This window comes from Theobroma cacao, chromosome 9 (genome assembly GCF_053813885.1).
Source record: "Theobroma cacao isolate CCN51 chromosome 9, ASM5381388v1, whole genome shotgun sequence".
NCBI classification, from domain to species: Eukaryota; Viridiplantae; Streptophyta; class Magnoliopsida; order Malvales; family Malvaceae; genus Theobroma; species Theobroma cacao.
In genome coordinates, this window is record NC_142647.1 from 4,586,961 (window position 1) to 4,600,972 (window position 14,012).

The 14,012-nt window shown below is 35.1% G+C and overlaps 3 protein-coding genes across 4 annotated transcripts; 2 read left to right on the forward strand and 1 right to left on the reverse strand.

Moving 5' to 3' along the window:
* Positions 1–1,664: 1,664 nt before the first annotated feature.
* Positions 1,665–4,454, forward strand: LOC18588383 (putative uncharacterized protein YDL057W). Its single transcript, XM_007012749.3, has 7 exons — positions 1,665–1,831; positions 1,922–2,040; positions 2,227–2,309; positions 2,813–2,934; positions 3,258–3,422; positions 3,798–3,891; positions 3,997–4,454. Exons 1-7 carry the CDS (start codon positions 1,672–1,674, stop codon positions 4,181–4,183), a joined length of 930 nt encoding a protein of 309 aa, XP_007012811.1. The 5' UTR covers positions 1,665–1,671; the 3' UTR covers positions 4,184–4,454.
* A 1,172-nt stretch (positions 4,455–5,626) lies between these two features.
* LOC18588385 (putative uncharacterized protein YDL057W) lies at positions 5,627–8,489 on the forward strand. 2 transcript variants are annotated; one of them, XM_018127366.2, is made up of 8 exons: positions 5,627–5,724; positions 5,930–6,023; positions 6,121–6,239; positions 6,374–6,456; positions 6,586–6,707; positions 7,133–7,297; positions 7,835–7,928; positions 8,082–8,489. In XM_018127366.2, exons 2-8 carry the CDS (start codon positions 5,993–5,995, stop codon positions 8,278–8,280), a joined length of 813 nt encoding a protein of 270 aa, XP_017982855.2. In that variant the 5' UTR covers positions 5,627–5,724; positions 5,930–5,992; the 3' UTR covers positions 8,281–8,489. The 2 variants fall into 2 exon arrangements, with proteins under 2 accessions (XP_017982855.2, XP_017982854.2); XM_018127365.2 differs by having other exon boundaries at positions 5,710–5,844.
* A 53-nt stretch (positions 8,490–8,542) lies between these two features.
* Positions 8,543–13,701, reverse strand: LOC18588384 (CRS1 / YhbY (CRM) domain-containing protein). The gene is made up of 9 exons (XM_018127361.2): positions 12,671–13,701; positions 11,941–12,421; positions 11,677–11,807; positions 10,614–10,964; positions 10,350–10,506; positions 9,980–10,272; positions 9,822–9,881; positions 9,631–9,723; positions 8,543–9,005 (listed from the first exon to the last, which is right to left on the reverse strand). Exons 1-9 carry the CDS (start codon positions 13,646–13,648, stop codon positions 8,928–8,930), a joined length of 2,622 nt encoding a protein of 873 aa, XP_017982850.2. The 5' UTR covers positions 13,649–13,701; the 3' UTR covers positions 8,543–8,927.
* Positions 13,702–14,012: the final 311 nt, after the last annotated feature.

The window sequence follows — 14,012 nt, forward strand, 5'->3', positions numbered from 1 at the left end:
CTTTAGGGTCCCCCGCGAGGGATGTTAAATTCTTTCGATTTCTTGTTTTGGGTTAGGGTACAAGTAAATTATTGACTTATTGACACATCGTATGGAAACATGCATGGCACATGATTGAATTGAAATGAAGTTGATTGAGAGGTTATGAACGGAGACCATTTCATATTTTTTCTTTTATATATGGATCCCAACTTTCTCATCAGTTATATTCTTCTCTCTGTGGTCCTTTATATTAGCACTGTCTCACGCATGCTGAGACAATTTCAAACAAAAGATTTTTTCTACCAAGTCAGAAATACGATGCACTTTCAAAGCTAAAGGGTAAGAGCCTATTTGGTTTGATTTTTTTTTTTAATTTAAAAGTTATTATAAAATTCTTATAAAAAATAATAGTTTTTAAAATTAAGTTAAAGTTGTTTGGTAAATTTTTTTTTATAAATTCTTTTTAATAAGTTATAATTTTTGTTAAAATTATTATAGAAAGTATTTTTTAAGGGTAATATTGTAATTATTTTTAACAAATGAGGATATTTTTTAAAACAAAATAAAAATTCTCTTGTATTTTTAAAAGTAGAGAAGAAAAAACTCCTCATTGGAGCTTTTTTTTAAACTTTTTTTTTTTAAATTTTGTTCTAAAAAAAAGTTATTTTTTTTAAGAGCTTTTTAAAAAATTATGTTTGACTTGGTTTTTGTTTTTAAGAGGTAAATAAGCTGAAAAAAAAAGTTAAGCCAAACATGCACTAAAACTAATTTTGTACGTATCGGTCACACGCTATATATATCATTATCAAAGAAAGAAATGATAATTTTTTTTATATAATACTTAAAAAGATGTTTGTTGAATTATTTAAACAAATTTAAATAAATTTTTATTCTTTTATTATATTTAATCAATAATATCTTACAATTGACTAAGTATTTGTAACTAAAATCCCATTTGTCTTTTATGTCATGTGATGATAATGTAGCATATTGACGTGTTATACTATATAATGATATGATCACGTGATATTTTTTACACTCTATATCAGAATCACATGACTATAAAATATAAGATGTTATTTTAATTAATGAAAATTAATTAACTACTAGTTATAATGAGAATTTTCTTAAATAGTTCAATGGTATTATAAAACTACTTCATGCATATTAAAAGAATTAATTTAATCAATAATAATAACAAGGTTTTATACCAAAATTGTATTATTTTCATTTCTTTTGCCCAACGTATTATTTTCATTTAGAAATTCTTTTAACCCCCCTTAGAATAGCTAGTGAAATGAAACTTTGAATATAGTGGTTGAGAAAAGCTCCATGTTAATACAAATAAAAATAAAAATTATATTTTTATATTGAAAAATATGAATTTCAATTTCTTTTTTATTTCTTTAGTGGAGCATAAATATAATCAGCCCAATAATAAGTGTTTTCTTGAAGAGATGAGTCATGTTTGTGGCAATCCAAGCTTAATTAGTTTCTCGGGCCTATACTGAGTGGGCCAGGCTAAGCTTTAAAGACTTATTGGACTTCAAACAATTATGCGTTTTTTTTTTTGTTACAACGTCCTGTCCTGGCCTGTCCTATCCTGTCCTATCCACAACATTTTGGGAGCTTTGCTTTGCTGCTGTAGTGTAAGGAATAAGAAAAAGAAACACTTGGCAAGTAGATGAAATGGAAACACTTGCTTGTAATTTTCATCCATTGATCTTCAATTTATCAAATTCTAAAACTCTCTCTTTTCTTAAATTTCCTCTTTCACCAGATCCCTTCATCTCATCAGCAACAACCTTGAGCTTGAGGATGGCTCACCCTCACTCTGCCCAAAGTCCAGGTTTTGTAATTTTGTTTTGAGTTTTTATGATTTCATTTTTTGAAAAGTTACTTAAAAGAATCTTGGGGACTGACCCTTGTTGTATTTCAGTGATTGAGCAGCAGAGAGTAGTGATTCCTAACAAGCATGGTGAAAAGCTTGTGGGATTATTGCATGAAACTGGGTCTAAAGAAATTGTAGTCTTATGCCATGGTTTCAGATCCACCAAGGTTGGTAAATTCTAGTCGAGACCTTTCATATTTCTGTTCTTTGATTTAGTCAAGCATTGAAACGCTCATAGTAATTAAGAATAAGCTTGGGCGTATAATCCGTTATTGTTGAAATGAAAATGTGATATGTAGAATCACTCATTTATGGGGTTCAAAGCCCACTTATAGAACCGGCATGTGTTCCAGGCTGATCGTACTATGATGAACCTTGCTGTTGCCTTAGAGAAAGAAGGAATCAGTGCCTTTCGTTTCGACTTTGCTGGAAATGGGTAAGTGGTATATATGCTAGGGTACTTGCCGTGGACTTTTGAGATTTAATGACTGCATTCATGTTTAGTTTCCTAGTTATTAGGAGATTGCCTCATTATTATGAGGTTTCTGTTTCATAACCATTTGTGTCATGGCTATTTAGATCACCTTGGAGCTTAATTTAATTGAGAGATACCAATAGTGTGGGATGCATATAATGTCAATATCTGTTTCTTACTGATTTGATATAAAATGCTGCAGATTAGTACAGATTCTTTTTATTTAATTCTAATGGAAGAGATAATTATCTTGGACATTAATGTTCACCACACTTTTGTTGATGAATCAATTGTCACATTTACTGGCAGAATTAGAATTACTGTATAGATACTTCTGAGAATTTGATTGTAAGTGTGCTTGATTCAATTGTGTCAAGTGGTGTATGTTCTTAATGTCAGTCTTGGGAGTTATGAATTCATTTTGATGCTTATCATCTAATTACTTGACACGTAACTCATTTTAGTGAAAGCGAAGGTTCATTTGAGTTTGGTAACTACTTGCGAGAAGCTGATGATTTACATGCTGTCACCCAGCACTTTTGCGGGGAAAACCGCATAGTAAGTGCAATTCTTGGGCATAGCAAAGGTGAGTGGATTTTCCGAGGTGTTTTGCTCATAACATTCTGATCATTGATTATTGATATTACAACTGGATACAGAAATAGAATACCACAGCCTAGAGTAGCTGTCATATATGACAAGCAGAGTTTACGAAGGAATAAATTTAGATTTTAGACTCCATGTTCTTTTCATGTTGAATTAATGAGGCTTAAGTAGTTTGCTTTAATTAGCTTTGTTCAAATGCAATTTTCTTTTCAAGCAGCCTACTTACAAGGTTTGATTCAATCATTGACTAGCAAGTTTTCATATTTACACTCTTGCAATATAACTAAAATAATGCAAATGCAGGAGGTAATGTGGTGCTTCTCTGTGCTTCTAAGTATCACGATATTCATACAGTTGTCAATGTTTCTGGCCGCTATGATTTGAAGAAAGGCGTTGAAGAACGTTTTGGAAAAGATGCTGTGGACAGAATTAAGAAGGATGGATTTGTTGATATCAAGGATAAGACAGGTAACTGCTACTTTGCTTCAATAATTATTCAATAACTGAGAAGTCACTGGTCCTTCCAACTGAAATTTTCTTTCCCTCCAAGTGTTTCTTCTGTGGCTGCATCACAAGTGATGAAGCAAATTAAGCTGCTTCCACCAGCCTTCTTCTAGCTTTTTGAATTTTAGAAGAAAAATAAACATAGTAAATGACCTGTGTAAATTCTTGATATGGTTTGATCATGAACAGAATTGGATGTAGAATGGTGGAAATATCAAGATATGATGCCTCATCATTCACCAAACTAATTGAGCAGATTCCCCTCCACCCCTTCTTACTTGCTTAGTCATTCTAGCTTCATTTCACATTCATTGAGAATTTGAGATTTTATATCTATAGGAAGTGTTGAATTTCGTGTGACTGAGAAAAGTCTGATGGAGCGCTTAAGCACAGACATGCATGAAGCATGTCTTAAGATCCCTAGAGAATGCAGGTGAGAATGAACCACATCCCTCTGGAATTTTTCTTGTGGTGTTAGATAATTTTCTCAAGTTATTATTGGTCTAAAAAGCAAGTCTCATGAAGTGTTCATTTACAGGGTTTTGACAGTCCACGGATCTGCTGATGAAATAATCCCTGTTGAAGATGCATTGGAGTTTGCCAAGATTATACCTAACCATAAATTGCACATTGTAGAAGGAGCTGATCATAACTACACTTCACATCAAACTGAATTAGCTTCTGTGGTGTTGAGTTATATAAAGGTAGCTTTACAGCAGGACTAGGATACACCTAATTACTAGCTGCTTTTCGTGCCAATAAACAGATAAACCTTTTCATCTGAAATAAAATTTCAAGTTAATTTTAACCTTGCTCCGGGTAAGAAAGTGATAGAGGGGGCTGATGGAATGTTCCCAGTGTAAGATGTAGAAATAGCATATGTTGGTCATCGCTCTTTTGTGTGTTTGGAGACAAGTCTATGTATATAAGTTGGCATTTCAGGTTTTGTTACCAAGTTGGCTAATTTAATCTTTGGTCAGGATTCACTGTTAGAAAGCTTTATGATCTTGGTTGTCCTTATTGTTTACAAGCTTTAATATTTGATTAGAAGTTTTAATTTGACTTTGTGCTCGCAAACTGAATTGAATGATGGATGTAATGAAGCCATCTTTTCCTTTTTATTGAAGGCCACTTTCAGCTTTTTAAGTAAGAGCTTGTTTGGCCTAGTTTTTTTCTAGCTTAAAAGTTATTATGAAGCTCTTAGGAAAAATAATAGTTTTTAAAATTAAATTAAAGTTGTTTGATAAATTTCTTTTTATAAGTTATAATTTTGGTTAAAATTATTGTAGAGGGTATTTTTTTTTTAAGAGGGTAATATTATAATTATTTTTAACAGATAAAGATATTTTTTAAACAAAAATAAAAATTTTCTTGTATTTAAAAAAAAAAGATAAGATAAAGTTCAGTAGTTTTTTTTGAAGTTTTTTTTTAAAAAATTTGATTTTTTTAAAAAAATTATTTTTTTAAGAATTTTTTCAAATTTATGTTTGACTTGATTTTTATTTTTATGAGATAGATAAATTGAAAAAAAAAATACCAAACAAATACTAAGACGTAAAAAATCTCTTAAGTATTTGCTACTGTGTATGTGCTGTTATGGTTAAAGTCTCCAGGCCCATGTCACTAGCTTAGTATTTAGATCATTTTTTTGGGCCTAAAGATGGGGACAAAGCCGTTCGGTATCCAACCACATCTGGCACTCTTGAGAAAGACATGGGATGAGGCCAACAACATGATAACCGCCAAATAGTGCAGGTGCTAGATGGGGTTGATTCTTGTGGTTTTCCCCATTATGGAATACCCTGCAATTAGTCCTGGTTTCACGTTTGTTAATCATATTGTGCATGGAACATGAGTGCCACTCTGTCCAACCAATGGTGCTCATAGACCATGTTTAACCGCATTCAAGGTGTAGCACTAGACATAGAAGATGGGCAAAAAATAACTGTACACACTAAGCAGAATCATTGGAATTGATTTTGGCCTCGTAACTCTTGGTTACTGAGGAACATAACTGAAGAGGTCAACTAAGCAATGAGAAAGTTGGCTCGCCAATGTAATTGAACCATGTGTTCAACAAAAGGTTGAGCTAGCTAAATGTCTGAAATGCTTTTAGGTTTCAATAAGCTATAAATAAATAGTTGAATCCTTTTTTTAAGGGCTTAAATTTTTAAGATAATCAGTTAAGGTAAATTAAAAAAAAAAAAAAAAAAAACCAAAGAAAGCTACACGGAAGAGCAGTACTGTATAAAGCGTTGCCAATCTGGTACTTACTGTTTATTCTCTGCGATCCTGTTTTACCGATAAGTGATAAGTAATAAGCACTCTTGCTTACTCCCATTTGCGGTCTTGCATTTTTTCGTTATAGTGCAAGAAAGAGGGAGAGGTACTCAGATATGGAAACTGTTGCTTATAATTTTCATTCATTTCTCTTAAATTTATCAATTTATACCACGTCTCCTTGTCGACAGCTCTCCTTCATCTCATCCGCCAATCGCATCTCCAAAGCAAAGTCAACAACCTTGAGGTTGAGGATGGCTCACTCTCACTCTGCCCAAGACCCAGGTCCCAAATTAAATAGTCATTTGATTTGTAATTTTATGATTCCAGTTTTTAATGTAACAATTTTGGATAAAAAAATTGACCCTTTTTTATATTTTAGTGATTGAGCAGCAGAGAGTGATAATTCCGAGCAAGCATGGAGAAAAGCTGGTGGGATTGTTGCATGAAACTGGGTCTAAAGAGATTGTTATCTTATGCCATGGTTTTAGATCCAGAAAGGTTGGTAGTTATGAAGTTGGGTCCTTTCATCTCCTTTGCCTTGCTTTAAATAACAAATATATTGACTGTAAATGTCTGCTCATGTAGAAATAGTAATAATTTATGGAATCTCACTAGGGTTAATTCTACTTCAGGACTACAATACTATGGTGAACCTGGCTGCTGCTTTAGAGAAAGAAGGAATCAGTGTCTTTCGTTTTGACTTTGCTGGAAATGGGTGAGTAGTAGAGATTTTCTGAGCTGGTTTCTGTTGCATAGACAACATGTGTTATATGGTGTAGTTCTTACTTCTCTATGTCAATTTCGTGAGTTGTGGGCTATTTATTTTTATCATTACATTTTTCAGAGAGAGTGAAGGATCATTTCAGTATGGTAACTATTCCCGAGAAGCTGATGATTTACATGCTGTAATTCAACACTTTTCTGGGGAAAATCGTGTGGTAAGTGCGATTGTTGGGCATAGCAAAGGTGAGTATCCTAAGTGTTCATACATGAAATTTTACAAACTAGTGAAAATAGAAAATGATTTTACACTATGCAGTAGAAGTTGCATGTGAGTTTTTGAAGGGGAACCAAGTTGATGAAGATTATATCTTCTATCACATTCGAGACAATGAGTTAATTTCAGATCTACTGTCTGTTGGATCTTAGCAATATCTTTTGCTTATAATGTTTTGATCATTAATATAAGGAAGGAATATGTAGCCAAGCTAACATTTAGACTACATTTTCTTTTCATTTTGAGTTAGTGAGGCTTAAGTGTTCAGTTTGTCAATTAGATTTTTTCAGCTGTAATTTGACTAATCCATTTACTTTAATGTGATAATGGCTAGTCAGTTTTCATATGAATATTGCCCTGCAAATGTTGTGCCACTAAAATAATGTAAATGCAGGAGGTAATGTGGTGCTTCTCTATGCTTCTAAATATCGAGATATCCATATACTTGTCAATGTTTCTGGCCGTTATGATTTGAATAGAGGCATTGCTGAACGCTTGGGAGAGGACTTTATGCAAATAATTAAGAAGGATGGATATATTGATGTTAAGAATAAGACAGGTAATGTTCTATATTGCTTCCATGACATGTATACGTTCCTCACTTCTGTTTTGTTCATGTCTGTGAGGGTGTATTTGTTGTTTGTTAGGTTGAGAAAATCAATAGCCCTTCCTATTGGACTTTCCATTCAGTTAAACGTTACTCTAAAGAATCCAGATAGGGAATGTGGCCACATAATCAGTGATGAAGACAGCTGCTTAAAGTGCTCTACTAGCATTCGGTATTTGAGAGAAAAGAAACATAGAAATTGTGTTAGAAATGCAAACAATTCTTTAATGTTTCCTGGAAATAAAAACATTGCTTGTAAAATGTGGAAAGCGTAAGATGTACTACCCTATCAAAATCAAACTAGGCATATATTTTTCCCACCTACCCCACCTCACCTCTCTCTCTCTCTCTCTCTCTCTCTCTCTCTCTCTCTCTCTCTCAGCCCCATATATATTGCTTGGTTACTCGCTTGCTGAATCACTCTTGTTCAATCTTTTTTTGTATGCTCAATTGGCAACATATCATGGTTGAATTACATTTTATGTGTAGGAGGTGTTCAATACCGTGTGACTGAGGAAAGTTTAATGGAACACTTAAGAACAGATATGCATGAAGCTTGCCTTAAGATTGACAAAGAATGTCGGTAAAACTCTGAATCCGGAGCCTATTACTGCTCTTTCAAAATCACTGTTTGTCCATTAATTCATTGATATAGCTGTAGATGTCATTGTAAAATGATAGTTAATTACACTAATATATGCTTATATATACTTTTATTCACCAATCTTATTTACAGGGTCTTGACAGTCCATGGATCTGCTGATGAGATAATTCCCATTGAGGATGCATTGGAGTTTGCCAAGATCATACCTAATCACAAGTTACACATCGTGGAAGGAGCCAATCATGGATACACCTCACATCAAACTGAGTTGGCATCCGTTGTTGTGAACTTTATAAAGACAGTCTTAGAGCAAGACAAGGTTGCCCCGTAGTAGGCAGTTTATGTGATCAATGGATAAGCTTTTCATTTCAACTTTGATGTTGAGCATTTAAACTTTTCTTCTCACAATAAAAGCGCAATACAGGTCACTGATGGAATGTTCCAGCATTGTAAGCCCTGCAGCTGTAATTGATCTCAGTTGACTAGGGAAATATTACAAGGACTTGACCACTCTTAATAATTTGATTAAGTTTCATGAAAGCGTGAGTCTTCCAAGTTAGTTTCGTAAGTCTTTTATATTCGGTCTTCGAACATGTGGCAATGTATATTCTTTTATTTGTTATTTTTTCACAACCATTTCCATGGTTGCAAGCTGGTAATAAGGCAAGTTCACAGAAATATCAGATTGCTTCAAACCTATTAAGAATACAGAAGATGGGAAGAAAACTTTTGCTACATTATCGTATTTACGGCTTAAGCGAAAGCACCTACAAGCTTCTAAAATTTGCCCGTGAATCCTAGCCTAACACTGGCTGCTTTAAAGGACATTTGCCAAATAATGTCACTATTCTATGATCTCCATTGCTAGATGACCTTTCCCTTGCCCACTGGCTGGAATGTTAAATTATTTGTCTTTCCTTTTAAACATCTGCTGTGGCTGGTACTTCGCACTCCAATCGGGTGGACGAACTATTAAACTCACATAAGCTCCTTTTGCTCATGACCATCGTCCTCGCTACTGTCATACGTTTCTAGATACTCCTCTTCCCATTCGCCCTGATTCAACCAAAAATACGTTTGCTATCAATAGCAGTACAAAGGGAACATACCATCCTAGCACGAGAACTAGAAACATAAGTGACAGGTTCCCATATCAGACCGCGGAAGGAACTGAGACTTAACCTCATAGTAGTCAGTTCAAATCCTTGATGTCCTCATCAAGATCACAAATCATCCACAGGACCAAGAACTCCATCAGAGCAATGTGAAAACCCACATCGTACTAGTACAAGCTCTAATACCATTTGTAACAACTCAAGTTCAAACACTGGCCTAACAACTTTTCTAGCCTAAACCACGTGATCCTCAAAAGCTCAAGCTCAAGTTGTTAGTAGTGAGAGACTTGGATTGTTATATAAATCTTAACAATCACATTCACATCAAATGTGAGATGTGAGGTCTCACAATTAAAAAAAAAAAATTATAGATTATTAATGACTATTGAGAGATGTAAATAGCTGAAGAGTAAGCACTCTGAGTATTAGGAAATGTGGCCAAAAGGAAGATTGTAACTTCTAAAGGGTATAACTCTCATACCAAGGTGGAAGAAATTGAATTGCATGTCTATTTCCAGCACATACACTTGACCTAGAGAGTTATAAAAGTTTGGGAGTTCATTTACCTCTTCAATATCCTCATCAAAAAGGGGAGCTTTATTCAACCTTGAGTATGAAGTTTTGTCTACATCAATCTCCTTCCCAGTTTTCATTTCTTCCTGAATTAAAAAACTCATTGTTGAGATAAAAATCTTCAGCAAGCCACCTCTTGCTAATATCACTATGAAATTATATATATCTAAAATGAAAAGAATACCAGTTCTGATTTCATTAACTCAATTTTTTCCTGTAAGTCCAAGACGTGATGCTTCAGTGCCTAGAAAATGCAGGAAACAAATTAGGTAGAAGCAAAAACATTATATTTTAGTTGGAGAAGAATCATAAAAAGGATCAAGAGTTTTATTACTATGTTACCTCACGTCTCTGAAGTTCAACTGACCGAGCTAATGCCTGTCTTCTTGTCAACAAATTCTTGGGCCTCAATACACAAGGACGCATGTAGTTTTTCCCTCGATAGATAATAATTGCATAGCCTTTGGTAGTTTTATCTAAAGATACTAGCAACCCACCACTCTCAGCCTCCAATGAAATTGCAATGTGCTTGACTTGTGCAAAATTTTCTCCTTTGACAATTATCTTTACCAATTCACGATATTTCCAATGCAGGTGCATGTTTTCTATTGTCCCATCATAAACACCTCGTCTTCCTAAAACAGAAAAACCACATAAATATTTGACTTGTCCTGTCAGAAGCAATAAGCAGAAGCAAAGTACTCATTCTTACCCAAAAGCAAGTAGGGTTTCATACTCAGACCAATCTTACGAAATAAAATTCTTTCCTCATCACTCAAAGTTTCCAAATCAGTTGGGAGATCTGCTGGTTCCAGATGCTGCTGCACTTTAGCCAAAGCCTTATTGGCCTTTCTCAACTTCCCTATAGCCTAGGACCATAAAATTAGAAACACAGCATAAATCAGAAAGAGTGTCAGGGTTATCAAATGTTTGAGAATATTTTTATAGTTTCTTAGTTACTGTATCTGTAACTTACAAGAGCTAGTTTCTTCTCAAGATATCTGACTAGTGAAGCCTGTTGAGTCAAAGCTGAGTTTTTCTTCATTTCCTCCACCTCTTCAATACTTGGTTGGTGCCCCCAGCGAGACGTTGCAGCAGTGGTTTCTGCAAGGGTGCCGGCAACCAAAGGAAGTTTAGAAGCTTTGGCATTAGATCCAACCAAGGCCAGGACCCTCTCTCGTGCTTTCTCTTCCTCCTCTTGTTGAAGATTTCTTGATTTTTGCCTCTCTTTCAATGTCTTTGTTACAACAGGTGGCAAGAAGTCATTACCCCTGTAAAAGACAATAAATTCCTTGTTTCTGGAAAGCAGTGTCCCCCCTGTCAATTGCTGCATAGGCAAAATGCATATGCAATAAGCAATAAGCTTCTATGAAGCAACAGATTAGAGCACCAAAAGAATAGAGAAATAAAAAGCAATTGTCCAAAAGCTTGATAGAATAAGTAATAAGGTAGCCTGAGCTTGAATTTGGTGTGTAAAAAAACTAATCTCAAAGATTAGTAAAATCAAGCCAAAAGCAATGGTTTATAGTATTCAAATCCATCCTTATTCTGCTCAAACATCGAAATACCTGTTTCCATGATCTAACACAAAAAATTTAGCAAAATTTTGAACATAGTCATAAACGTGCATTTGCTTCAAATTTGAAATGATATGCCTCATTAGCATACCATATAATACATAACTGAATGTATGTTTCTCACCAAGCAGAAAACTTCCATCAACAAGTTCATTTCAAGAGAGTTAAAAATGAGCTGAAAGGGGAGGAGGGGAGTCTGCTATATAATACATGAGAATATCAAAATACTAAATTTAGGGGCTAAACAAACAATGATATCAATAGGTTTACATATCATTTTTCTCTTTTCCTTTCATAAGAGAAACAGCAATATCCAGGTGATGGGAAAATATCTTGAGACCATAAAATGTCTCCTTTAGAATACTTGAATCCCTCATTTCATATTCCTTCCATAAGCTGACTAAATCCTCATAAATATTTAAATTTACATTTCAAGATGCAACAATATCTGTAATCTCTCACCTTGAGTTCTTCAGCCATTCTTTCATTGCGTGTATTTTGCACTCCACGTTTGATGGCTATCTTTGCAATAGCACTGCTTTCCCATAGCTTCACAATAGCCTCTGCCAGGCCTTGCAGTTCCCTGTTTCTTCCTGCAAAAATCAGGAAACAGAACACCTCAAGAAGAAAGTGATTTGGTGATTAAATAAAAGAAAAAGAAAAAACAGGAGAAAAACGAAAAAGAAATATCTGGCAATGCAAAGACCATCTCATACATTAATTTACCTAAGGCAAAATGTGGAGGCACTGTCCTTGCAAGCCTACGGAAAGTAGTCACTTCACGGTCCTTTAAACAATGTCTTATCCCATAAGGAAGACGTCTGAATGGAGGTTGATATCCAGGAACAACAGGAGGAAGCAGGTCAGCATCAACAGGCAATGGTTCACGACCTGACCAATCTTTATACCGTGGACCTAATTCATCTAACAAATGGTTGAGTTCACACAAATCCATGAGCTCTTCTTTAGATAAATCCTTTAAATACTCTGAAGAAGAAGGCATGAAGCACTCCATGGTCCTAACAGATTCTTTGACTACTATATTTTGGGTGGTATCAGATTCAACATTAGTTGAACAATCCAAAACATTCATATCAACCTTATTCTGACTGGTATATGATTGAACACAATGAAGTTTGTAGGCCATTCCCCTGTACAACACCAATGAGCTGCCTGATCTCCATATAACCAATCCCCCGGTTCTTTGCTGATGAAAAATAGAGATAATTAATACACGATTGCTAGCAGACTCAATTCTGATAAACAAAACATTAAATAGCTGGACTCAATTCTATATGAATTCTACTCTAAACTACGATTCCAGTTTCAGTCAATAATATTTTCAATAACTCCATCCACTGGAAGTATATCATCAAAGACAGAAACAGAATGAAATGATTTAATATTGCAACTACTTATAGAAACATAAAAAATCAAAACAATGTACAAAACTAACCTCCAAAATCTCATGTGTTCTTTTCATGTTAAGAGAAAGAGGCTCTTCAAACTTCAACTTAACCACCTCATCCATCTTCCATCTCTCATGAATGTACTCCACTAAGGCCTGCGTGATCCCTGCAACTCCAACTTTTGTTCTCTCCACCATCCTCAATGCAACATTCCTTAGCCTCTGCAATTCATGTTCCGGTATCATTCTGTCCACCATCTCTGTGTTGCTCCTCTTCTTACTTCTCCCGCTATCTCCTTCAACTGAACCACCCTCATCATCACTATTAGAAACCTCGAAATTCTCTCTGGAAGAAACTACATCGTTTAAGCCCTCAACTGCTGCAACCTCCTTTCCAACTGGTAATCCAATTTTTTGCTTATTTATGTTAACTTCCTCATTTAAAGATTCTGATTTATCAATTAGGCCACCAACAACTTCAGCCTTGTTTCCCCCTGGAAACTCAATTGTTTTCTCACTAGCAAAACTATCTTCTATTTTAGACTCAAAATTTGAAATTTCAGGCACAAAATCAAAATGGGGTTCATTAAATTCGCTTCCATGAGACCAAGGAGCAGAAATTACCCGACTCGGAAAAGAGGAACTCACTGGGTCACTCCCTTCAACTTGTGGGTCCTCATCACGTTCTGACTCAGATATGGCCCCCCCAAAAGACTGCTTTCTTTCCACTTCTTCTTCTTCAAATTCCTCTTTTTCTTGCCATGGAAACTTCTCTCTTGTGGAAATGATTGGTTTTAGAGACCATTTATCCTTAATTTGATCCAAAAAACTTGGCTTGGGCTTCCTCTTCCTAGTTATCTCAACACCAACCTTTATTGTTTGATGAGAACAACAAGAAGGTTTGAATTTGAGAGCTCTGAAACTATTATTTGGACAGTGCGTTTGGGCCTGCAAAAGAAGAAAGTAAAGAGAACGTGAAGATGTTGGGAAAGTTTGATGATTTACTGGAAATGGTGAGAGCTCCATGGCCAAGCCACAGTGACGAAGAATACTGAAATCTTTTATAGAACACGGTGCTGGAGATTCTATGGTACCGTGCTTACTAGTATTAATCAGTGACCAATTAAATCCTGCCACCTCAAATGTTAATAATATGCTCAAACCTTAACGTGCTCTTCAAAAAGAAAATAAAGGAGGCCCAATCTAAGCCCACTGTGAAGAGTTTGGGGTGCGGAGAGCCTATTTGTCAAGCCAGGCCCGTAGGCTCATTATTTGTGGCTTGAACCCAAAAAAGCAGCAAGGAATTAGGAATGCTCGGGCCCCAATTCTCATCGGCCTTAGAAATCCGGAATCTGTCCTTGAGATCCAAAGCTTCACTTTATATAATTTT